This window comes from Medicago sativa, chromosome 3 (assembly GCF_051527215.1).
Source record: "Medicago sativa cultivar Bolivia chromosome 3, Bolivia_mono, whole genome shotgun sequence".
Classification (NCBI taxonomy): domain Eukaryota; kingdom Viridiplantae; phylum Streptophyta; class Magnoliopsida; order Fabales; family Fabaceae; genus Medicago; species Medicago sativa.
Window position 1 is genome coordinate 98,181,971 of NC_140751.1, and position 26,769 is coordinate 98,208,739.

The 26,769-nt window shown below is 31.8% G+C and overlaps 3 protein-coding genes and 1 long non-coding RNA gene across 9 annotated transcripts; 2 read left to right on the top strand and 2 right to left on the bottom strand.

Moving 5' to 3' along the window:
• The first annotated feature begins 992 nt into the window (after positions 1-992).
• On the top strand, positions 993-7,269 carry LOC146942655 (uncharacterized). 3 transcript variants are annotated; one of them, XM_085756718.1, is made up of 15 exons: positions 993-1,283; positions 1,550-1,677; positions 1,842-1,913; positions 1,992-2,105; positions 2,791-2,859; positions 2,961-3,017; positions 3,355-3,408; positions 3,493-3,555; positions 3,705-3,767; positions 4,001-4,165; positions 4,240-4,395; positions 5,080-5,160; positions 5,257-5,318; positions 5,465-5,597; positions 6,945-7,269. In XM_085756718.1, the coding sequence occupies exons 1-14, from the start codon at positions 1,133-1,135 to the stop codon at positions 5,547-5,549; spliced, it is 1,320 nt and encodes a 439-aa protein (XP_085612844.1). In that variant the 5' UTR covers positions 993-1,132; the 3' UTR covers positions 5,550-5,597; positions 6,945-7,269. The 3 variants fall into 3 exon arrangements, 2 of the variants coding, with proteins under 2 accessions (XP_085612844.1, XP_085612845.1); XM_085756719.1 differs by having other exon boundaries at positions 5,468-5,597; XR_015032796.1 differs by lacking the exon at positions 5,257-5,318.
• A 1,245-nt stretch (positions 7,270-8,514) lies between these two features.
• Positions 8,515-13,013, bottom strand: LOC146942656 (protein CUP-SHAPED COTYLEDON 3-like). Of its 2 annotated transcripts, none has more exons than XM_085756720.1 (4): positions 12,777-13,013; positions 12,328-12,532; positions 11,881-12,152; positions 8,515-9,315 (listed from the first exon to the last, which is right to left on the bottom strand). In XM_085756720.1, the coding sequence occupies exons 2-4, from the start codon at positions 12,530-12,532 to the stop codon at positions 8,713-8,715; spliced, it is 1,080 nt and encodes a 359-aa protein (XP_085612846.1). In that variant the 5' UTR covers positions 12,777-13,013; the 3' UTR covers positions 8,515-8,712. The 2 variants fall into 2 exon arrangements, with proteins under 2 accessions (XP_085612846.1, XP_085612847.1); XM_085756721.1 differs by having other exon boundaries at positions 8,515-9,312; positions 12,777-13,011.
• Positions 13,014-18,168: 5,155 nt separating this feature from the next.
• Positions 18,169-21,426, bottom strand: LOC146942657 (uncharacterized). 2 transcript variants are annotated; one of them, XR_015033559.1, is made up of 6 exons: positions 21,188-21,426; positions 20,354-20,605; positions 19,274-19,347; positions 19,109-19,166; positions 18,908-18,983; positions 18,169-18,538 (listed from the first exon to the last, which is right to left on the bottom strand). It is a non-coding gene; the product is annotated as an uncharacterized LOC146942657 (long non-coding RNA). The 2 variants fall into 2 exon arrangements; XR_015033560.1 differs by lacking the exon at positions 19,274-19,347.
• Positions 21,427-24,488: 3,062 nt separating this feature from the next.
• On the top strand, positions 24,489-26,148 carry LOC146942658 (tRNA (guanine-N-7) methyltransferase). Of its 2 annotated transcripts, none has more exons than XM_085756687.1 (2): positions 24,489-24,597; positions 25,122-26,148. In XM_085756687.1, the coding sequence occupies exon 2, from the start codon at positions 25,137-25,139 to the stop codon at positions 25,902-25,904; it is 768 nt and encodes a 255-aa protein (XP_085612813.1). In that variant the 5' UTR covers positions 24,489-24,597; positions 25,122-25,136; the 3' UTR covers positions 25,905-26,148. The 2 variants fall into 2 exon arrangements, with proteins under 2 accessions (XP_085612813.1, XP_085612814.1); XM_085756688.1 differs by having other exon boundaries at positions 25,135-26,148.
• Positions 26,149-26,769: the final 621 nt, after the last annotated feature.

Consider the following 26,769-nt stretch of genomic DNA (forward strand, 5'->3'; position numbering starts at 1 on the left):
TATAAAATAGAGACAAATGATAATAAATAGATAATAGCATCTTGTCGAGAAAATAGAAAAGATGTTGCTACATTTAGTTTATTAATTGATATAAATTTAATATAAATTAAGAATGTCCTTTGTTGTCATTTTACATTTATCAGCTAGTTAAACCGCTAATTTTACCAAACACTTCAACTAGCTTATCAGTCATCAGTCATCAGCTAGCTTATCAGCTAAAAGCTATCATCTACCTTATCAGCTATCCGCTATTTTTACCAAACAGAGTAAATGTAGATTATTATCATTCAACTCAACTACTTTTGGTCCTTGCCGATGCCATTTTCAAACCTTCCTCGACGGCAGTGATGGGCTATCACCACCTACCAACCTACCCAAACCACACCACACCACACCACAGCTACCCAACCACATCTCTCATAATTACCGACGATAACAAAGACCATATTATTTTAAAAGTCAAATAATTATTTTACAAGTATTAGAATTAGAATATTTCACATTTAGCTTTTTGACTTGGAATATTTCACAATTCAGATGCCCTGGAAACATTTGAAAAAATATTTGTATAGTAAGTTATCTTTGGTGAGTACAAGTTGTTGAATATTGAATATTGACGGTGAACAAAACTATCTTTCATCATCAATATATCACCAACAAAGTTATTACATTTTGATGGGCCTCGCTTGCCACATGTTTAGATCTCACTTTATTTTTTAAGAGTATTCTATATTTTTTTTTTTTTTTTTGAGGGGAAAGATTATTCTATACTTATCAGATTCTCTCTCCCTCAGCCACGACACTCTTTTTTACAAAATTGAATCAACCAACATCCACCACCTTTATATGTTCCTTTTTTAATTATATTATTCAATTAATAATAAATTTTTTAATCACACATCTTTTTCATCGAAATTTTAGTCATGCATCTAAAAAATCTAAAACTTAAAAAATATTGATCATATAAATTCATTCAAATCATCTAAAAAGAAAGGAACAAAAAAAGAGAGAAAATCTTGATACCAAACCCTTTGGTTTTTGAGCAGTGCAATGGTGTAATAAATATCAGAATAACAGTTAACTTATTTTCTTCTTCTTCGCTTTTCCGAACGAAGCTTTGTTGGCGGTGTTGATGGCGCCTACGAAGCTTTTCGTCTTCGCTATTTCCGTTGCCCTAATTTTCTCCTTCGTTACTTCCGAGGTCGATGTTTCCATCGAAGATTCTGATTCCTCTGCTCTTAAGATCCAATTAGATCAACTCAATTCCAAGATCCAATTCCTCGGTATCAATCCAAAATCTCAGTTATCATAATTTTTGTTTCATTTCGATTCATCGACTTTCAATTTTAGTAGTTAATTACACTGTGTAGTCGATTGAACCAAGTTTTTTTATGAACTTCTTTTTCCTAAATCGATGTTACTGTGGTGTTAGCGTTTTCAATTAGTTGAAATTACTGAGGAAATTTTTGTGGCTAGTAATTTACAAATTTAGGAACTTTTATATTTGTGAATCGTGATTTTTGTGGCTAATACATGTTTTGTTTTGAAGAGTCTCAAATCAGTGAGAAAACACAAGAATTGAAGAAAAAGGATCAAGTAATTGCAGAAAAAGAAAAACTTTTCCAAGATAAGTTGAGTAGCATTCAATCCTTGCAGAATGAGGTTGCTTCTCTTCAGGTGAGATCACTTTTCACTAGACCCTCTTTAGGGATTTTTCAATCATTAGGAATTGTACACTGTATTATTTTTGAAGCATTTTGGATCACTTAATTGATGAGATCATATACTCACCACTTGTTGTTATTTGCTTAAACCCTTCAAAATTATTATTTTTTCCTCAGAAAAAAGGGTCATTGGATGCCGAGGAGCAGGTTGGAAAGGCTCATGCACGTGCCGGTGAACTACAGAAGCAGGTCATGTATGAATGAGATAATTGATATATTATGCATTGATTGTTATTCTTTGTGCATAGTCTGAAATTCTTAATGCAGGTTGACAAGCTTAAAAGCGAACTCGAAGCACAAAACAGTGAGAAAGTGAACTGGGAATCTCGGGTAGCCAAGTTAGAGAAAAAGATTCATGATTTGAACTCAAAACTAGAGGATGTAAGTTGTACACTTGGCTAGATTGTTCAATTATGTTTTTGAAGTAAATCTGAGTTTTATGGCTAGTTCCTATTCTTGTTTGTGTGCGTGTGTGTGTGTGTGTATTATTGCAAAAGAAGTTTTTGCAGTCATGTAACTTAATTTACTCTTTTGAAAAATACTTATACTTAGTTCATTTATATTTTACTTTTTATTTCTTGTCTTTTTGCAAAATGAGATGCTTATTAAGTAAACCTTGCCATGCTCAATGCTCATGCCTGGAAGGGCATCGTCCTCATTGCTTTATTAACGTGTCTTCTTTTCTTTTCCCCTCTTGTCTTGGTGGTTTCTGCTGAAAGTTGCTGGATTATAAACACATTCTGATTGTGATCAGCATGCTCAGAAGTTACCTCTGCTAACTTTTTTTATCTGTATAATTCAGCCCACCTTTACTACACTCCCACAACTTTCACATTGCCTATTTTGGGTCATTGCTGTGGTTCTCAAAATCATCATCACTAGCCAAATGTGGAGGTGTAATGATTCGTGGCCGCTATGGGCCTAACCACTTAATGAAAAAAAATTAAGATATTATTGTTTATATTTATTTAAAAAATATTCATCTATAACCATCTAATAATGTCAGTTTATTATCAAAACATAATTTTGTTAGGATGATTTGACTTGAGTAGTGTATTCTCCACAGGTTCAAAAGATAAATGAGGATCAAAAGAAACAAATCCGCAAAACTGAACGTGCTCTTAAAGTTGCCGAGGTATGTGAGACTGTGAGTGCATACATTTTCTTGCCAATGTTGTGTAGGATGGTGGTGATTTTGATGAAAGTTTTTGTTTTTCTATTGATATTCTTATTTAGGAAGAAATGTTGAAGGCAAAGCTAGAGGCAACTACCAAAGCAAAAGAGCTGAGCGAGGTAATAATTTATTGGTTGAGCCCCTAAACCATGTAATCTTTTTAAATGTTGTTAGCCACCAGAAAACCTTAAAAGTTATCCATGATTATTAGCAACAGTGTGGCTTCAATCTAAAACTGAAAAGAATTGTTTAATTCATGCCATTTTCTTGTATATAGATGAATGAAGGAAAGCTTGCACAAATATAAATAGTTCTCCTAGTAAAAAAATTCCTTATATTATGTGATATTGGTAATTGGTTCTATTCCTGATAGTTTACTATAAAATAAACTATCAGACAAGGTGTATTGTGGATTTCAAATTTTATTAATTGATGCTTACTGGTGTTAATGATCAGACTCATGGTGCTTGGCTTCCTCCTTGGCTTGCTGTACACTATATTCGTAGTAAGGTGAGTTTATGTTGTGTGCTCTGTGACGTTTGTTAGAATAGCCTTATTCACATCATCTAATAATTTTCTTTTCTTTTTTGTTAGTCCGTGGCTGAGAGTCATTGGAATGAACATGGGAAGCCTCTGTTGGAAGTGATATCTCAAAAGGTACTATATGATATTTATTTTGGCTATTAGTCTTATGTTTTCTTCTGCTACTTCAATAAATTATAGATCCAGGTTTAATTCTTCTTCTTCTTCAGCACACACTAGTCGTATTGATTTCTGTATTTTAACGCTTTTCCTATGCATTCTAGGCCCTAGAGAAAAAGGCACAAGCTGGAAAATGGGCTGAACCTCACGTGGAAACGATTAAAACCGTAAGTCTATCATATTTATCTTTCATACTTTTGATCTTTAGGTTACTGCAATTACTGTGCCCTGTGGTTAGATGGTGGATTTGCTTCATACACAATTTGTTTGTTTTACCCGTGGTCCTGATAGCTTGTTGACCATTTAGGAGTTTCAACATTGGCAGAAAGCTCCTAGTTTGTTAAATACTTGGGCAAATTAAGTTATATTATTTCTCACTCTTCCCTGTTTTCAACTGAAGAAATGGGTTCCAGCTGTGAAAGAACAGTGGTCTGTGGTGAAAACAAAGGCCGAACCTCATGTGCAAGCACTGACTTCAAAGACTGTTGAAGTTTACAAGTCCTCAAAGGACGCACTTGCTCCCCACTTGAACAAGGCAAAAGAATGTGTAGATCCTTATTATCAGGTATAAGTTTCTTCATTGAACTGTATGGTTTGTTTGTTTATGTTTTTCTTGAGGTATTCTCAACCGGTTGACAGGAAGCTCGAAAGTTTAGCAAGCCATACATTGATCAGGTCGCTACTGCGGCTAAGCCTCATGTTGAGAATATACAAGTGGTTCTGAAGCCCTACACAAAGAAGGTTGTTCTCGCTTATGGGAATTTCTTGGAATCAGCCACTGCATATCATCGCCAGGTTCAGACTTTACTTTCCTACTATTTATATATTTCTGCTAATCCTCTTGTATTATTTTTTTGAATGGCAAATGTTAGTAATTAGTTGTTAGATTAGTTTTTTTTCTCCTTCATCCGGGTTTCAACCCAGGACCTCCAACTCCTTATCCCTTAGCTCAAACCAGTTGAGCTACCCAACCCCTCCTGATCCTCTTGTATTTGTTGTTGTTGTTGCTGCTGCTGCTGTTGTTAGCAAGGCCTGCAATGTGTGATTTTATTTAATGCTGTATATCTCCTCCATACTGTATATCTACACCAGATAATTGAAAATAGAATCTTCAGTTGGCTGTCTCTGTCTTTTGAAAGTTACAGCTGCTTTATTCCCACAATCTGAAATGTAGTCAAAGCCAACTTGATATTATGACATCACCATACTAATGTTTCCTCATCGTAGGGGGCTGTGTGTCTTCTTTTCATGATATGCTTTTTGGAGATTGCAACATGATATAGACATGGCAGTTACCCTTTCTGCTTATCATTTTGTGATGGGAATGTGAAACTACGATTTTGATTTTATTTCCCTCACTGCTTATTCTTTGAAATTCTTATTAGTTCCAGATCTTGAACGGTTTGTTTTTTAATAGTTCACTATATAATAGTTTTCTTAGCTCCTTTTTGAGTGTTGAATTGTCTTTCGTTATTCAAGGTCCAAGCTACTGTCCAAGAGACGTTGAAAAAGCACGAGCTTACTAGACCTCTTGCTACTAAAGAATTGGAATGGTTTGCGGTATGTATTGGAGTATATTCTATATCCTAAATATTATTACTAAAATATAAATATGGTTAGGTGGTTTGACAAACATATCAAATTGAAATTATGCAGGCCTCTGCCCTTCTGGCCTTGCCTATTATCTTAATAGCTAGAGTTTTTTCTGCCATTTTCTGGTTAGTCTTAGATGTTTGTTTTTTCTCTTTAAACCCATACTGAATTGTTTTTTTTCCTTTCCATATATGCACTTACTCCTGATATTTCTAGTTGTATTTGTATTGAAAAAAAGAGCACATAGTTACAAACGTTTTATCATCTGCAGCAGCAAAAAGGCAAGTAAACCCGCTCGAAGTGGAAACACCCACCACACTCGTCGTAAAGCTAAGCGAGGTCATCCAGACAAGTAGATAACATGAAGTTGGCTCCTGGTTTATTTTTTTCGGAGAGAAGTTTAGGTATGTTGTTCTGTTATTGTAGTATACATGATCCCTAGCATGCTTTGATATTTTTTTACCATAAGCTATGTTATTGACATGCGTGTCTGGTATGGGTTGCTTTGTAAATAATACAATTAATTCATTTGTCACCTTGAATTTTTTATTTTGCAAGTTAAATAGTATTTACATCATTCATCATATATCATGTAGATCTAATTTTTTATTTGGGGAAAACTGTTTTGGGTGTTCAATTGAACACCTTTGGATGCCTTGTGTGATCTTAAATGTGCATATCCGACTTTTACGAAACATGTCTCAAAGTAAAACAGAGAGTAATGCATAAGCTTATGTCTGGTATGGGTTGATCTGTAAATAACACAATAAACTCATTTGTCACCTTGAATTTTTTATTCAGCGATTTAAATAGTATCTACATCATTATACATCATGCACACCCTTGGATGCCTTGTGTGATCTTAAATATGCATATTTGACCGGTGGCATTGGCATTGTCTGAGTGAGCATCTTATTGGTAGAGGGAAGGGTAGCTAAAGTGGAGGAAATTCAGGAATCGTTAACTGTCTCAGCAGTGGGACTTGGCGTGATCTTAAAAACTTGTGAAAACCAGGAATCATTAACTGTCTCCACAGTGGGACTCAGGATGCCTTGTGTGATCTTAAATGCGCATATCCGACTAGATGCTTTGAATTTTTTTTCTTTTCAAAAACATAGATTTCAGAGGACACACCCTATACTTCTCCATTTGATTAGAAGAGTATATTTAGGTCCAAAACGTTTGAGAAAAATATTATGTTTTAATTTTTCTTTCCTTTTAACTATAAAAGCACCATTTCATCTTCTCTGTTTAAATAGGTTTGTGAAAATCCTTGAAAAAGGAAACAAAATTAAAATACAATATTTTGTCAAACCGAGCAGTCTCTTAGTTGATTGCTGACTTTGAAATGTGAGAACTGAGAGTATTGGAGTTTGGACATTGAATTTTGGCTTCTGACATTGATTATTATACAGAAATATGAAGTAATGAAACTATGAATTAACTTCGACAATGTAGCATTTCATTAATAAGTTTATAGTTTGGGAAATGTTAACCTGTGCCCCTCAAGGCACAAGTTAATGAGTCAAATGTAGAAACTTTATGTTGGAATTCGTGTATTGCATTTAATTTGTTAACTTTTAATGAGTTGAATGCACAAATATTAATGGAATATTTCTATTTTGGGATTGCTTAACATGTGCCCTTAGGGCACAAGTTAACAAGACCCTTATAGTTTTTAGCTTTCTATGTTTCTGTTTTTCACTAATCATAGTTCAATATAGCACTGAAACACTTTCTGTATCTTGCAGATGGCTGGCACATGTGGGGCTACATATTTATTTGAACGTGGGGCTTGAATATTGCACTTCTTTTTGGGTTAGGTAAATTTAGGACGTTTCACTGTAGAGTTGGGCGCACAATATTGTTTGGGTGTTCATGTATTATGGCTGTTATATTTGTTATTAAACCTGGTACTCACTCTTTTATGTTGATTTTTTATTTAAATTTATAGACACTAGCAAAAGCATTTCCACTTTCAAGTATATGTTTATTAGATTTAGAGCGCCTATTCCGGTTGTCTGTACTATAAGTTTATCACACAGAAACTGATTCATGGTTTATTCTTTGTTGGAACTTCATGTTTTCCCTTTTTCATTTGGTTTATTCTTTGTTGTTAATCAAGTCTGTTGAAATGTCCTCTGAAAATTGTGTAATGATACTGTTTAGTTAACTTGGTGATTTGTGGTTCAGTGGACGAAAGTACCATTTTCAATTTCATGACGTTAAGACGCACTGTGAATTTTAAGTGCACTTTTTCACTTCATCCAAGAATTTTAAGTATTACAATTTTTTTTTTGCTAACATATAACATTTTTCTTCCGTGTCTAAGAAATTGAAGTGTCTTTTGATTTATTAATACATGCTGCTATGCAGTTTATGCATTGAGCCTCTGTTGTAAATACATCCTTTGCTTGGATTGGGTGTGGGCAATGGGAGCAAAATTTTCGTTTGGATATACTTGTCACCTGTATCTACGGCAATTTTTTCTGGAAGTTATTTGTTAAAACATTTTTATTTGCCATTGATCGTATTTTGAATATAACTACAAGAGGCAGCTGAGCAATTTTATCATATTTTGCAAGTACAACAGATCCTAACTTTTTAATTAATTACTTTGTTCATCGGTTTATGTAAATTTTACAAGCGTGAGGGATATGTTTGCGCTAGTAGCCGTCTTGTTTACTGACCTAAATATCGGTTTAGGCAATTAACCAAATGATGAGTTGTGCAATCACGTCTCTCAATTTCATATACATATTTCTGTCAAGAGAGATGGGATTAACAAGACGTCCCAAAAAAAAGGCGAGGTGTCTTATTTGAATAACTATTTTTGGACAACCAAAGATATACAAGACAATGTGGATATTGACACAAATCAAAGCAAGCAAAAAATGATTAAAAAATCACATTGCTTTGTATGTCTATGGTTGTGGCATAAGTTGTCAATTTTTTTTGTTCAAATATCATTTATCTTTCTATAGCTCAAACTTTACAAGGACCGCGGATTTGAAGTCATTATTACCTCTTTTGTTTTTTTTTTAAATGTCGTTTTAGAATAATGCTCTTCAATCAAAGAATTGAATTTTGAATTTTTTCTTCTTCTTATTATACCTTATTTTTGGTATAATATTCTAATTAGTTAGTTTTCCTTAGTTTTTACCTTAGTATATCCTCATTATTACTCCCTCCCTTCCTATTTTAATTATTATCTCTCAATTTGTTCTTTTTTCTCTATTTTGCATTTATTGAAGGATTAAATGACGTAGACAATTTTCTCAAGATATTCTAATTATTAGCCCCAATTAAAATGGGAAAAAAAATCAATGAAACGCAGATAAATAAAATTGGAAAATAGGCAAGGTAAACAATAACATTAAAAAAGTTATTTAGTGCAAAGGGCACAACATCACTGGGCTACTGCTTTTTTAGTAACCCAGCCCGCACGAAAGCACATTTAAAATATTATTTATTCATATTCAAGTCTAACCAATTACCGGTCTTCTAACGATAATTAATTTAGTAGGAATTAGGCCAGTAAGTATCTAGACCCATGCAATTCTCCATTCCCATGTACCTATTGCCATTTGAGTTATTATTGCCGTTGCTCATGGTTTCTAGTACTCCAATATTATTAATAATATTCTGATCTGCATCAACATAATCATTGTCTGCACCCATATTCATTGTTGCATGAGCAAAATGTGGGGAATGTTGCATTGGCCGCAAAGTGGTTTGTGTTGTAATGGCAGCTCCTCCTCCGCCCGATCCAAGGTTCAAGTTAAGCCCTGAAATGCTGAATCCTTCTCCTCCTGTTGCTGAAAATGCAGGGTAGTTCAACTGGGAATATTGCATCGTTGGTGCAGTAGAATTACAGTTGATGTAATTATTATTATGCTGATTCCGTCCGTAAAGGAAATTACGAGGAGCAGAAGGAAAATCTTCATGCAGATACTGCATCATTGGTGGTGGCAGCGATATCAGATTTATGTTATTAGGACCTATTTCCTGCATGCTATAAGGATTCAATCCTGCTCTTGTATTGTTGGAACTGGAATTGCAAGGGTACTTTTTTCCACTGCCACTCTTCTTGAAAATCCTACAGATCACCCATTCATCCTGCTGCACATGTCACAATTAGTTAGTTTGCTCATTTTCTTTGCAAAATAAAGGCATGCAATGCAACTATTAAATATACTAGTAAAGAGCAAGCAGGCATCATATTGAATTTTTGGTTTAGTCTAGCACAATGTTAAGAAATCGAGTTAAAAGGTGAATGATGATTTATCGACACATTTTCAGATTACATTTCATCTAATCTAACATGGTAAAAATTGGACATCTAGAACATGACTCAAGTTGTTTTGAGAGCATGTAATCCAATCAATTTCACATAAACTCCTTCACAAATTTTTCTTTTTCTTTCGCATAAACTAAGTCATATAAGGCTGCTTAAATTGGAATTGGTTTAGATGCACTCAACATCTCGATATTGTTGTCCGATGAAAATTAGACGTTTCAAATCTTAAAGCAATTTTTTCATTAGTTTAATGCTATAAAATTGGAGCATCCGATCACAATCAGACATTTACATATCCTTGAACGCTTATAGTCTCTGACTGCACATAAACTTGATCTTGCTTAAATGGATTTCATATAGTCACCTCACTTTAAAGCAACACAAGAAATTTAATTACTCCAATGATAAGCTAACAAAAAAAAAGCTCAAAATGGGTCCCATGTTTGTCTCATATGTCTTAAAATTGGTCATGCATACCGGTGAATAACTTAGAGCATCTACAATGCTAAATCGATGTTGATGTTCTAAGTTACTTTTTATGGATCCATAACTGCAACATAAGATTGTAAGATTGTAAAACACTCTCATTTTCACTTCAATGCATAGGTTGCTTTATGGCCCCACAATTTTTGCTTTATGGATTGGTTAAAATATATATAACTTGCCGGTCCCCACAATTTCTGCAATAACAGGTTCTTGGGCGTTCTTGAGGGAAAATTTTTCTCCAAAGTGGCATCCACATCATTCCTCTCGAACCGGCTAGAAAGTAGGAGCACGTTCTTATTACCTCAAGGACCGTGCATGGAACAACGTTGGAGATGCTCTTACGAAGGTTGGATTTCGATAAGATGGTTATAATAATATATTAAATTTGGGAACTTCTACGGTACACCTCACAAATTGAAATAAATAGTTATTTGTCAATATTTATATTTTAGAAAACACCATCTCACAAGAAAAAACGTCATTTCATTGTTTATAAGAATTATATTAAATTTTTAACATTTTCTCATAAAAAATAATCAATATTCTTTATTATGAGCAATAAAAATTCAAAAAAAGTAAATTTTATTTCATCAACGCTTTTGGTAAATAAGATTTAATTATTATAATTGTCAATGATAGAAAATAATTTTTTTTCTTCAAAAAAACAACTAATTTAATTATTAATTTAATGCTTTGGTGTACCGATACGCTCAAAATATTTGGTGTACTATAGAATTTGCCATTAAATCTTGGATTCAATAGACTCAACTTTACAATTCCACTTGTATGGTTAGCAGGCCGGGCCCTTGGCATGTGCAAGGTGAGCTACGGTGCCGGGCCTCGCAATCTCAGGAGCCTCAAATTTTTTTTTTTTAATATAGCACTCAAAAGTGTTAGGTATATATAACAAAATATAAAAAATCGATAGACATCTTGGAATAGTTTAGTGGTAAAATAGAATGCACTTGAGTCTTCGGTCTTGAGGTTCAATCCCGAGCATTTGTGTGAATTTGAACCAAATATAAAAGTCTCAATTACATACACAACTACTAGGCTATTACAATTTAAAATGTATTTCAGAGTTATCTACGAATGTAGAAAACTACTATATATCTTGAATTTTTTGTCATCTATTTCCATTAACAATGCAAATTAAATCCGTTACATAATTAGTATTTTTTCTATTGTTTTAAGTTTAATCATGCATGCTAGTACTAATTTGCTACTATTTTTTTCCGATATTAGTATTAGTTTATCACTATTTAGATAACAAAGATACTTTATTTAAGCAACAACAACCAATATACTTAAGACTCATTTTGCACTAAACAAAGTGATGATTCTTTTTAAGTTTTTGGTGTTTCTTTTTATTATGAAATATGAACCCAAATTTTAATATTAAAACAATTAGTGGGTAGTGAAGTTCAATACAAGTTAGTTAGTCCTTCCCATACAAACTTAGTTTTACTTAATAAGAATGACTATTTTTTATGTTATTTACAACTTAAATAGATGATTACTATTGCTTAAAAAATTTAGTTTTTTCATAGCGGCCCATTTTTAATATTTGAACATGGCCTCCGATTTTACAGGAACGGCCCTGATGGTTAGATATGTCATCCACTTATAAATATTTTTTAGACCATATACTTAATTTCATACCCTCAACACATATCCTAGGATAGTTATAAATACATATATATGTAAAACTCCATCATCTGTAATTAGTGAAGGAGTATCATTCTTACAATTAATACGACTATAATAAGGATGACGTGCAAGCTTTCATAAATGTAGAGAAAAAGATAAAGAAAACACAGATGTAAAATTCAACCACATTATTAGTAAGCTAAGGACTTAATTATTGTCCTAAATCTATGCCTGTATATTATACTACATACCTTGTTTGTTCTAAAGGTGGATTTAGAGTGAATACGGTATTCATGCATGACCCAATTACTTTTCTCTCCTCTAGGAGCTCTGCCTTTGTAAAAGACCAAAGTCTTCTTCATTCCAACCAACTCCGATGTAACACTGTCAAAGATTTCTCGATCTTTTCCTGTGGTCTTCCAGTATCCGGTGTTTGTTGCTCGGTTGGTTCTCACACCCGTTGGATATTTACGATCTCTCATATTGAAAAAGTACCATTCCTTTTCTCCCATCTTTGCCTTCCCTAAAATATTCATGCACGAACTATTAAATCTTTAAATTAGTTACAATTAAAAATACACAAACCTCAGCTAGCTAGTCTTGAGACTCTTCCTTTTTTTTGTTGTTAATTGTTTAATGAGAATATCAACATCATATAAACACATACATACACTAGTGCGTGGCGTGTGTGTACATACCTGGTAGCTCCCATGGTTCAGATTTATTGAGATCTATATCAGTTATTGCTTTGCCTGTAAAACTAGAATCTGATATCTTGTTTATGAGATAGCAAGTGATGAGTTCTTCATCTGTAGGATGAAATCGAAATCCCGGTGGTAGGGTTTCCTCTTTTCCACCACTTTCTTCCATTAATTCTATATCCCTGGTCCTCTCATTCTCCATCTGTACGTATACCACACAAAAAGTTACATAATCATATATTTCTTAATTAGTTTAAACCATGCATATGTTCTAAGTTCACTCTCTAGCACATTCATGGGATAAAATTTCACTCTAGCACATTCATGGGATAAAATTAATACATATAGAGTTTGTTTTTCATATTATAGAGAAATTAATAAGACATGCATGTCCTTGAAAACTAGGAATTGTGAGTGAGATGAATGTGAATAAAGAAGTTGCTTACTTGCGCATGGATTGAGAAAGACAAATTCTTCTTAAAATTAGGTATTGATACTTTATATATATTGAGTGGTAGTCATTCAGTAGGAAACGAAATTAACAGTAACTTGAGGGATACTGCAAAGTTGTAGAGAGCTTTCTAGTTACTATTAATAATGCATACGAAGTTAGATGAGGAATTTAAGTATTAAGGCAAAGAAGAAAACAGTGGAGGAGTGTGTTTTTGAAGCTTCCACCAAATGTGGGTCTTCACCTTCAAGTTTTATATATAGACCAGCTTGCTAGTTGTAAAATTTAAATCACTTAGAGTTTATTATTTAATTATTTTAGGCAAATGTTAGTAACTAAATGCTACTATGTTAATTTTTCAGAATCGAACCCAAGGTGTCTACTTAAAATTCAGTGCATGACTACTAAAACGAATTACAACACTTGAGTCTTAGAGAGTAAAGATCTTGTCTAGACCACCACATGTCACCGTAGTATTACCAATTCAATAAATACTCTTTTTTGAATTAATTTTTTTGGTAAAAATAGATTTTATTTTCAATAATAATTTATTCTCACACAACAAATTTTCATCAAAAGAAATTTCAGAAATATTCTTTTATTAAAAATTAACTAATTGTAATTAACTAAATATTTTAATTAATGTGAAACTAGTCCGACGTAAATAGCTCATATCCTGAGTTCGATCCACATAAACTAACATAACCATACTAACAATTAACATTTGCATATATTTGTCTCTCTCAAAAAAAAAAATTGCATATATTTGTCAACAATAAAAACTAACATTTGCCTATAAAAAAATAATGTGAAGTTAAACATATTTACTCATAATTAAGACTATAAGAGTAGTTTCTTTACTCTTCCCTTAATTAATCAATCAATCAATCACATCCACATGCATATACCAGGCTTTTTTTTTAAGGAAAAAAATTACTACGTATTTAAAAAAACGAACAATTATTTTAAAAAATCACTTTAAGAGTTTTACATATCCAAACAATTAACTAAATTTTTTGGGACATTTTTATATAATTGTCTCCAGACAAATTAGATCAAATTTTTTTTTTCAAAATGATTTATATTATGATAGATAAACATAAAATAGATTTTACTTTTTATAAATTTTTTAAAGAATAATTTCTAAATGATTAAATGTCAAAATAACTCATTTTTTAATTCGTAACAAATGGTCTTATACTCCATCTACTTTAATTTAATATTTGTTTTAGCAATCCTTAAAAAAAAAATTATTTTAGCAAATTAAGTGTCGCTTCGTCATTTCATTACATAATTAATTTTTTTAGGGGACATAATTAATTTTATATTTCCAATTTTTCTCTCATTTATTAAATATGAAATCTTAGTTTTTATCGTAACTTTTCATCAAGCAAATATGAGCCTTACATTTATTAATAATCATGCTTGATTTTCCTTTTTGTTAAGTAAAAACAAGGGTACTCAAACCCTTACGAAACAAAAGGAGTTATTAACAACTTTTTTATGAACAAAATCATTTATTAGTACACTTAGACAAAATCATTCTTTTAATCCATTATTTTTCAACGACTTTTATATATGTATTGTTATCTATCAATGTATCTCCGGTCCTTATTATAAGAAACAAAACAAAAAAAACAATCATATCAATACAATTATTAATTAATGCAACTTTTTGAATATTTTTACAAATATATTCTCGTAAAAAATTGTGAAACATTAAATATTACCTCTAATTTTAAAAAGAGAATCATTAAATGAGGGATTAAAAAGGTATTTTAAACAATAACTAAATCTTAAAAGTTGTAATTTTTTTTATAAATAAGACGGAAGGGAAGAGTTTTTATTTATTTAAATGAATAAACATTGTTTGTTAAAAAAATAAAACAGGCATATCCTTCAAAAAAAAAAAAAAAAAAAAACAGCCACGGGGATTTCAGAGCTAATTTAAGTCAAATCGCGCGCATGCACACGTGTAGTAGGTCCTTCTTTTCTAAGCATGAATGAATCTACAATCACGAATAAAAAACAGCCACGTTACTTGTAGTGGAGCCCATGTGAATCAAAGAAGTCAAAATGCCCGAGGAATAGGAATATTATGACGAAGAAGAACAAAAACCACATGAATATGGATGGATGGTTCCTTAAGAAACCAACCATTTTTGTCAAAAAAAAAAAGGAACCAACCACCAAAATATATATTCTAATAATTATTTCAAGGAAGACCGTTTCTTTTCCTCCCGGCCAGTTTCCAGAAATCCTGTTGTCTTTTTTCAACTTGTTAGCTCCAGTTAATTACCTTCCACACTCAATTAATTGTTTTTGCTAACTCTATATTTTATTTTTATTATTATTTACACTACATTCCAGTTAGATTAATACACTTTCTTTTTTGTTGAGGCAGGATAAGACTAAATACTGGCCATGCTTTAATTATAAGGTGATCAGAATAAGAACACATATAGGGCATTTAAATTTACTTAATAATTAATGTATACTATATGGCATTATAGTCATGAGATGAGATTTGCTTGTGCTAGAAGGTAGAGAGAAAGCGGAAGCGAAAAACATGATAACATAGTCGCCAGCATCCTGGACAAAATTTTGACGTTTGTTTCCTTTGTAAAAAAAAGACATTGTTTATTTTATTTTATTAAGGAACCTAAAAGGAAAAAATAACAACGACATATGCATTCATTTTCTTAACTAGTGTCTATATTAGTTTGCAAATGCTAGGCTACAAATGTATATATTAACTTGTGTCTATATGTTAAATTTTGAAGATACGTACGTGTTTTGACCGTTTACCGTTCGTAGTGAATTTTTCTCCAACGGTTTCAGCTTTGAATTAAAGCTTTTTCGTCCTCGAGAACCCAATGTACGTGAAATCTTGTTTAACAAATTAAGTAGAAGAAGTTGCAACCAATTCGAAATTATACTAGTGTATTAGAGTTGGGACATGACTAAATACATGTCATTCAATGACTATTTTACAGTGGAATTAATACTTGAATAGGTATCTAAATCTGAATGAGTTTGCACTTTTCACACGGTAGCTATCGGCTTTTGATACGAATCATGTAGATTTTTTTTTTTTTTTTTATGAAGGCATATCGCTGAAGTTAATTTGGTACAGACTAATTCAAATGTTTATTGTTATTTTTCTTGAAGGAACAAAAAAAATGTTTATTGTTACTAAAAAGTTAGTATCGGTTGTTACTAATAACACAAATAAAATTGGTTGTCGTAGCAGATCATTCCCACTAATATAACGTCCACCACCATATTAAACAAGAACATATAATTAGAGCCTTCATCTCAAAATAAAAATAGCAGCGGCTATAATTTTGGTAATTACTTTCCAGCCTCAAAATAATTATTTTTCCGCTAATTTTTTTTTTTGGTACAAAGCTTTTAATAGAAATAGACCATAGTACTGTTCTAACAAAAAAAAAAACAAACATGTACTCTACGTATTTGTCAATAATTATTAAAAACAGACTAAGAGAACCTATTAAAGCCACATTATCTTAAAACAACGCATTCATTTTTTACTCCAATGGTGTAACACTAAAAAACTTATTTGAATCCCACAATTTTAGTTCATATATCAATAATTTATTCATATTAATATTACCATAACTTTTGTGATTGACCCAAGTAATTTAGGTCCCACTCTTTAATACTTTTTAATCCAAAGTAACGTTACTTCAGAAAGTAACGATTACTCTAGCATGTCGAACTCCAATGGTGAACTTATGAAAATGTTGTGATTTTAATATTACATCTGGCGGACGAAACTTGAAAAGATACCGCTGGAGTTGCTCTAACAATATACTTTGGAGTTTGTATCTCCTCTCAACTACGTTTTCTTTCGTTCACAAAGCTCAAATGCAAGACATTGTTCAAAAGATTCAAACTTTTGATATAAATAGTTTCACTTGGACTAACATTAATATAAATATGTTTTATCAAACATAAATAAATAATTATTTTTTTGACAAAACATAATATATTTTCTATCAAAATTTCGGCAGGTGTATCTCAATGGTATGAGCCGATACATCAAAGAAAATATTAAGAACGAAGTTCAAAGTTTGATATATGTTGTTAGTACTTCTTTCCCCTAACAAAATAATTACCAATATTTTTCTATAAATTTTGTTGACTGATATATAAAAACATATATTTATTGCCATAAAATTAGCATATGATATTTGATATGCATAATAATCAAAATAATGATACGTTAGTTTCATTCCCTCAAAAAAGATACGTTAGTTTCATATTTTACAAAAAATTATGAAGTTGCATTCGAGTTGTTTTATAAGCAAAGCAAGTTCACACATAATTTTTTTTTACAGTTCTACAAAATAGAAAATTTTTATGTTTCATTTCAGCTCTCAAACCCAACATTATTAACCCAATAGCCCTAATCAGCTGTTCAATTATATTTATTTTTGAAGTCCAAAAACAGCCTTGGAAAGAGCTCCTGCCAAAAAAAAAAAACTCAAAATCCAATATATATCCTTCCAAAACAAAATTGAATTCAAGAATCGAATAGTAATCATTCTAAATATTTCCTTCAAGAAACCAATCTGCATTTTCTCCCGCCCCTAACAATAACGAACAAGTCGTTCCATTTCAGTAAATGGTTAAATTAATTGGAGGCTCAAATTAAAGTTTTCTTTATTTTAATGCTTCTAGATTTACTTAATTGGTTTCATGTAAATTTGTCATTTTCTAGTCAGCCAGATGGACACAGCAAGGATTTTTACGTGTGATACAGAAGCAAAAACTCATAAGACATATATTTCATTAAACAATAACATGGTAATGTTTTGTGATTTATAACTAATCTTGTCTTTGAATGTAGAAGGTGCATTACTTGTTTCATACGTTATTTGAATTGTCTGGAGGATGGTTAATTATTTGCAGTATATCCTTTGATTGTTGTTGTTTTTTCAAAGTTAGGTAGTTACACTACAAGAAAATTGTGTTTTAGATTCAGCAGGAAAATGGATGCTAAAAGGCAAATTGTGGATGCTAATAGCCTTTTAGAGTCAGTATAGAGTCCAAAAAATTGACGACAGTAAAAGCTTGGATGCTAAACACTAGCTTCCTACTGACGCTAAAATAGCATCTTCAAAAGTGGACGCTAAAATTGAAGCTAATGCCTATTAAAAGTGTATATAAATGTAGACGCTACTTAGCATTCACAAGTCATGGACGCTAAAACAATGACATCAGTTACATTTTTAACCGACTTAAAAAGTCCTTTTATAAAAAAATATAAAAAAATATGAATTTCCTCACTACATATATACTGGTGATCAAATAAACGATAAACATTTTACTAAAAATCATCACTTAAAGTTCCCCATCAATTGAAATAACAAACAAACAAAAACCAATGACTTAATAGTTGTTACTTATTGTCTCAAAAGACATCTATCCTTTGGAGAGACATGCTGATTTAAGATAAACAATTATTCATGTGTTGCATAAAACCGACACTCGCTAAATTGAATTCAACAGCTCCAACAAACCTTATTCATCATTCCAAATACAAAAAACCTATCGTTAAGGCTTATTATCTATGATAGTCACTGATCTCTAGAGTATAACACTAAGACATAGAATTTTACCATAGTTGGAGCTTCGTCTAAAAAGGTTTAAGGAAACAACCCTTATGATAATTCAATAGCAGCACCATGACCCACTTTTTGAAGATCAAACTCGCATGGAAGTGCATACCTGTGGGACATCATGACCAGAGTTACTTATGAGTACATACAAATTCTGTTCCCTGTACAAAATCTATTGTCAACAAGATTAAATAACTAAGAAGCATCATTGCATGATAATCTAGAAAACACTATCTCAGTCCATATGATAATCCATAGTAGGAATCACCAACATTCTATTTTATTTCCAACAACCTATAGATTGGAATCAACATTCAAAACTAACACATGATTTAAAAATAAAAGAAATTGGCCTTAGGTCTTAAAGAACATAATGATGTATATATGATAGCTCAAAAGAATAGAAGAATGAGCTAGTCCATATTGAAGAAGTGGAATTATCAAGATATGGCCTTAAAATTGGACAACATAAACTTACCAGCAAACTCAATCTAGGCTAAGGCATGCTTCTCCGGTGAAGAGTTGAAAGCATAAGTTTGTTTCAATATATCAGCCTAATAAAAACAAAAATATTCACATTCCTATCTAGACTTAGAATTTAGATACAAATCTTTAAACAGAAATAATTATAATCTAAATAAACAAATGTATATTTGGAATTAAACAAAAACAAACTGACCTCTCGAATCTGAAAATCATAGTATATAAACCATCATGGACCATTCTTTGAGAGTAATCTGAAAATGTAAAAGCATGAATTGTTCGGCAAAACATTAAAAAAAGAGCTTAAATGTTACAGCTAAAAGATGCAAATGCAGTTTATTGAAATTCAAACCATACTAACCGGTCAGGCATGTTGAAACTAGATGAAAAAAACACCGGCCCAATGGAGCCTCAATAAGTAAAGGTATCCCAGGCCTATGTAAAACGAATTAGGATTAAGTTTTACTATCCAAAGGAAAGACAAGAACTCAAAAAGTAAAGGTATCTCAGGCCTATTTAAAAGGAATTACAAATATTTTAACTATCATTTATTCATGAAGTGTTCCAACATGCTCATCCTCTAATTGAACCCCAATTTTCAAGTAATTAAAGCGATGGCCCATGCCAGATAACACACAACTCATAAGCAAACACAGAAACTGTAAATTTAAACACAACAGTTCAATATCTAGTCAACCATAATCTATGACGAGGAAACATGGATATGCGCCACCCTATGATAAGCTGAAGTAGAAAGAAAAAAAAAACATAACAGTTAACAGAGTGAGCAAAGCAGCAAGCGCGACAAGATGAATAGATGAATGGAGAAACTAGATGAAAAAGAAATTTGGAGGAGATGAAAATTTCTTGTTTAGAAAGAGAGTTTTTGAGACTTGTGTTTGCCTAACCTATACTCGTATTCTCAATTTCGCTTCAGTCCCCTATTGCCTCTTTTCCATTTCCTTTCCCCTTCCCAAAACGTGTTTTCTTTTCCCTTCTTTCTAGATGCTTCCCTTCTTCCTCTTTTTATTATGTTTATTTATTTTATTTTATAACACTTCAGCAGAGTGGGCTTACCCTATAAGCATCATGTGAGGCCCTCTAGATCATTAAATATGTTAATATTAGATTTTCTTTACTAGTACCCTATATATAATTATATTCTACAAAACTAGATATGATATTATACATACATTTACTTATACAAGTATGCATTAATAAATTGTTGTTACTCTTGAACTATGACTTTCTGAGATAAAATACAAAATTTATTTGGATATATACATACAAATAATACAATCTTCCTAAAATTGAAATTTAATATTACACACCGTACAAAATTTAAGTTTCTGCATAAAAGTCTTATGTCCATCAATAACTTAGAAGAATATTTTTATCAAAATTAAAATAGGAGGGTATTACAGAGAGCGAAGCTGCAAACCTTCACAGATTAGGAACAACAACCCTCACGTATCTTGGATAGGTCTGGTGGATCTGCTTGCTATGGAAACAGAATTGATAAGCTTGAATTTATAAGAAATTGCAAGTGGCAGCACAAAATTAAAAAATAAGCTTTCCTGTAAAACAAAGTGATAGTTTCCAACATTAACAGGACCAACCAGGACACTCTCCAATAACTGGTCATAAGTCTCATCCTCAACAGATCCAACATAAATGAACTTCCATTCCAAATCTGTGACAACTCAAAACAGAGTAATATTATAGTGAAGCAGATAGAAAAATAGAGTTTGTTGTGAATTTTTACATGATATTATCCTTGTCCTTGTCCAAACACATTAATACCAAAGTCATTGCTAGCATAAAAATCCAGAACCTTAGATTGATAGAGCTCAGGCTTATAATATATGGTTGTTACAGATTATAAACAATTGGAAGGGAATAAATGTATTGACTACAAATTACCAAATCCACAGATCAATTTAAAAAGAGGAAGAATACTAATTTGCTTAATACAAAAAATAGATCCGAAACATGTTATTATTACTAAAACCCATTCCCTAAAAAATGCCCTGTAAATCTCAGTACCAAAGACCTAACTTTTTTATCCCTATTTTTGATTATCATGAGTACACAAACAAAATTCCCTAAGAAACAATAAGAGACCATCAGAAATCACGAACAAAATGCCCAAAAAATATCAGAAACCCTAAAAACTAACGAATATAAATAGAAAAACCCAACAGATATAGAGAAGAAACGATTCAATTCATAAGAGTAGAGAACAACGGATTTGAGAGAGAGAAAAGAAAGATACCTATTCAAACACAGAAACGATTTTGGCTCTGAACAGCTTCAACGAACGAAGCAGCGAACAACGAAGGGCCAAAATCGAAGCACCGACAGACACAATTTTGGGTATGAAAGCTTTGTCTCTAAACGAAGCAGCGAACGATTTGCCTCTGAACGGTGAAACAAAGAAGCTCTTAACGGCGGAGAACGTTTTGGTTCGATTTTATTTTTTTACGGATCTGAGATTTTTATTGGATCTGCGATTTTTTTGTGAAGTTTTGGCTCTGAAGGTTTTAATGAAAATGTGAAAAAGTAGTGAAAAAGAAAAGGATAAGGGAAATATTAAAATTAAAGTGGAAAAAAAAAGAGTAAAGTAAGAAAAAAAAAATCTAAAAAATTTAGCTTCAAAATATATGGACTCTAAATAAATAATTAAATTAAAAAACATTAGAATCCAAAAATATTGTTTTTAGCATCCACCCGATTGAAGCTAAATTGCATAAAAATAATGAATTGAAAAAAATGTATTTGCATCAGAATTTATGGATGCTAAACTGACACTATTAGCATCAGAAATGGTCTGATGCTAAAATTTCTGAAGCTAAATCATAGTTTTCTTGTAGTGTTATGATATTGGAAAGATTCACAGCTTTACCATTAAATTATCAAACTCTTATAACTGTGTTTCAGAGCTTCTAACAAATGTTCCAATATCCATAATCTTTTATATCACAATCACTTGTTTTTTTTTTTTTTTGAGGGAATATCACAATCACTAGTTACTTAACATTCACTTCAAATAATCTAATTTATAATAGTCTCTATCATGTTTACCTGTTCTGGAAATGTCGACCAATCTTTACAATGAAGCTGCAAACTCAGAAAATAATTGAAATTCGTTGCGGTTACATGCATTGAACTTTAAATTTGAGATATTTTAAACTTTCATTGAGACGCTTCTACAATATAAAAATTTTCATGGCATGATATTGATAATTGATCTGCTTAAAATGGTTTAAATTGTGGCTGTTGCACTGAGATCCTTTATATTGCGACAAAAAGTGCAAAATGTGGTCGACACTTCAAAATTGCCCGTGTGATCGATGCCATTACTGAGACTTTAAAATCCTTTATATTGCGGACACAACTGCGGAACATTGGAGTATTTAAAACCACGGGTGCTTACTTTAAGATGGATTAAAGTAAATCATAATTAATATTTAATATTAATTAAGAGAGTTCAGTAACTCTTAGCAAAACCCATGAGCTGTTGTTGCATTTAATTGTTCAAACTGCAAAACTCTTCTGTTTTGCGTTCAATTTGTGCAGAATATATTGTAGATTGCTAAACCTTCAATTTTATAATCAGTCAAAATAATTTTTCCTGCACGTAATATATTTATAGATGTTAAAGAATTGAAAAAAAATACAATATTCTGTATGCAAAGATATACCATCATTCACCCTTTGTTCCTGCAGACTCTAAGATTACAAAGTCCAACCAGAAGTACAGGTGGGAAAGGGGTTTAATAATATTTTCTAACCTAACATATCTGATAATATGGCGCAAGAAAACTTACAAAAGGAACACCAGCATATGAAAAGACATTATTTTATAATTCTTTAACATGATCGGCACAAAATAGGAAACTTGAACATTAAACCAAAAGAATGAATTCAAAGACTAGATTAATTTCATAACGTAGTTCTATATAGTTTTGCTGTTTTTCTGAGGCATTCTTCTTGGGTGCAACAAATAAAATTTAAAAAATCTTCCAAATAATGACATACGCTACAATTTCACATCTCTATTTTTATGCTGACTACATTTTTTTTCTTTCATATGTTCCAATTCTAGAGTTAATTTTATTAGAATCGAATAGGACATTAAATTTTAATAACCATCTCAATTGAGAATCGAACTTAGTTCACTCTGTAAAAGTCTAACCCTTCTATTAGACTTAACACCTATTGTTATTATTATTAACTCTATTTTCTCATATAAAAAACAAAATATAAACACTCACCATATCATTAAATACCCCAATTTAATCTTTTTTTAAGGGAAATACCCACTTACTTCGTGTTTGTAAAGGTTATTTTTTGAAAAATCTTTGAAAGAGATAGATAGAAAATGATGTGTTAAATGTAATAAAAAAAAATAGATAGAGGTAAAATGATATGTTGAATGAGTGTTAAAAATTGTTCAGATATCATTATTGTTTTTATTTTCATCTTTTACTCCCATGTTTTTACAATCCGCACAATCTTTTTTAACCACTTGTGGTATACTCTTTCCTGTCACATTTATAAGCAAAAAACAACTTTTTATAATCATTGAATAACTAACATATCTGATCTATATATAGGTCAGATACATTAGTTATACAATGAACCTAAAAATATAGTTTTTGTTTATAAATGTGACTGAACGGGTATATTCTTCTGGTGATACAAAGTTTAGGAAAGTTGGATCACAAAACTCGTCATAATTTATGGCAGATCTCAAGAGCGTCGACAAAAATATTTTTAGATTACCAACAAACGAGGTCTTTATATTAACAACAAGAGTTGGACCCACAATTTTACAAAGGACATACCAATCTCTTATGAATTGGACCAATCTCTATTGGTTTCTATGTGGTCTTTTGCGAAAATTAATATTTTAAAGGCAAAATTATTCAATAGGGTCTCTTATATACATTTAAAGTTTTGAAGTTGTTTTTGTTTTAATATTTCGAATTGATTGTTTAAGTATCAAAATATTAACATTTTAAACTTTTATATCAATCTAATCTCTTTAGTATAAAAAAGTGTTAAAGTAGTCTTTTAAACATTTTTTTTGACCGAGTTAGTTTTAAGTATTAAAAATTTAACAACAGCAATATATAGAAAATGATGAATTTGTTTTTTACTTAATTGTAGTTTAAATACTTAAAAATAACGAACTTAGACAAAGAAAGATAAAAAATAAAAAAAAATAAAAAAATTTGTAACTTTAAATTAAGTTAAGAAATGTCTAGAGTACTTTCACACACAAAAAATGTCCCCGTAATTGTTTTATTGGCCCCTCACATTTCTTGAAAGCCCTTCAAACTTCTCGGATCATAACTCTCGATCATACAAAATCTATTAGGATTTACGATCTGATCATTGTTTTTTAGATCCGAGACGTAACTCCTGGTTGGCTTATTTCAGATGTTGAGGGGATTTATATAGCAATCAGCAAATGTTAGTTTACATTAAGTTAGATTGGAGGCCCAATGCAAGATTAGCCCAAATATATTACTCTGTTCGTGTTCCTTTTCTTTTCTTTCTTTTCTTTCATTCGTCGCCGTTAGAACCGCTGCTACCCCTGAAGCTCCGCAAAGCGACTTCGTTCCCTATAAGCTGCTTTTGAAGGATTCCGAATCCTTCCGTTACTATTATTACCAGGTAACTTACTTAACCTTTTTTGTTCTCGATCTATTATTAATCTTTCTAACCATTTGCGTAGGATTTTTGTTCCTTCGAATTAGGATGAATTTAAGGTTTGTTTTGCTGCTAATCAATTATATATAATGTTTGTTGCTACTTTATTATTGATGTTCTCTTCAAATATACTATATCTTTTGTTTTTTTTTTTTATTACTTATTCATAGTTTATTGCATTAGTTTGTTGTCCAAATTTATTCTATGATTTGTTATCAATAACTATAACAGAATAGAAAAAGCATTGGAACCAATTTGGTTTCTTTATAATTGTAAGAAATCCTAGTGTATTAGAATTAGTTATGGCTTGACCTTCTAATGAATTTAGTTAGTTCTTAGTTATTCAATCCTTCTTTGCTTCGGCTGTTAATGTTATACTTAAACCTGCATTTCTTTTTTGATTATCTCTTTTATATTGAGTCCATATACAAATTTAACAGCTTGTTTGGTTAGATGAAAGTAGGTTCATAATTTGAATTATGTTGTAGTTTGAATAAACAGACATGCCTGAGACTGGTGGAAATTCAACATTCAGTAAGTCAACAGGATTGCCTCGAAAGCGCTTCTATCGAGCACGAGCACACAGCAACCCGCTCAGTGACTCTCATTTCCCTGTGCCGTTATCACCCAGTCATGTTGACTATTCCCTCCATTACCCTCAGTTCTTTCCCTTGTCTGAGAAAGCTGATAGTTGCAAAAAGATTAAGTTTGCCGATATTGGCTGTGGTTTTGGAGGGTTGCTCATCAGTCTTTCCACTCTGTTCCCAGAAACATTGATGATCGGAATGGAACTTAGAGATAAAGTGTCCGAGTATGTTAAGGAACGAATTTTATCTTTAAGGGTAGCAAATCCAGGTCAATACCAAAATGTTTCTGTGGTGCGGACTAACTCCATGAAGTACATTCCCAATCACTTTGAGAAAGCACAACTCTCAAAGATGTTTTTCCTGTTTCCCGATCCTCATTTTAAAGAGAAGAACCATCGCCGTCGGGTTATCAGCCCATTCTTACTAGATGAGTATGCTTTTGTTCTTGAGATTGGTGGAATTATATACACAATAACAGATGTGGAAGAACTTGGGGACTGGATGAAATCTTGTTTGGAGAATCACCCGTTGTTTGAACCTTTGACTGAGAAAGAACTTGAAGCAGATCCGGCTGTTAAGCTTTTAAGCTCTGCCACTGAAGAAGGCCAAAAGGTTGCTAGAAACGAGGGACAAACTTTCCAGGCTGTATACAGACGCATTGCAGCATCTGATCAAATATCCTAGATTTTAGTTGCTTAATCTAATGTGCTGGGAATGCAGAAATTTGTTGCTACAGAAGAATCATATGGTCTTGGCATTTTTTATTTGCTATATATGTACTTATTTTCATGCTGAATAGAACCTATTCGATGTTGAAAACAAAATTATCATGCAGAGTGTAGTTCAGGATTCAACCTATTTGATTTGTTGCCAGTGACAATTTTGGTTCATTTATATTTGCCATCAATATGATTATTCACTTTTGCAATGTTAACGTCTTATGAATTTCCAATGGTGCCATCAATATGATTATTCACTTTTGCAATGTTAACGCCTTATGAATTTCCAATGGTTAAGGCAATTAGAATGGAAAGAAGCCTCATAGAAGCTAAAAGGAATTTTTATTCTTTCATTCATTTGTTTATTCCTTAATTAACTACTTGAAGTCTGTTTGCCTTCTGTTTATCAGTGTACTATTTCCTACAGCATTTTAATATTTCTTCCACCTGCCTGTGTCTTCTGGTGAATCTAAGCTGTGTATTAGACTATTAGGTATCTGATAAATGTTATCGGTAATCAGCTCATTGCTATGCTAGTATAATCATCCTTATAGTTATTGCTATGTTAGTTTAAATGTTTTTGAAAGCAACAACCGAAGACATTTAGCTAACAATTTTTGTTAAGAGAATATTGGGCACCAAAACTCAATCCTTTTACGGTTTATCTTGGTTCCATTCTGCAGAGTGGAGTGGTCAACGTTATTAGCCAATAAATGGGTATATCAATCTATCATTGCAGTATTACTTTGCGGAGAAGCTTCAGGACATACTCCCTCCGGTCTCAAATATAAGAAAAGATTACTTTTTTAGGTTCATTGAATAATTAATGT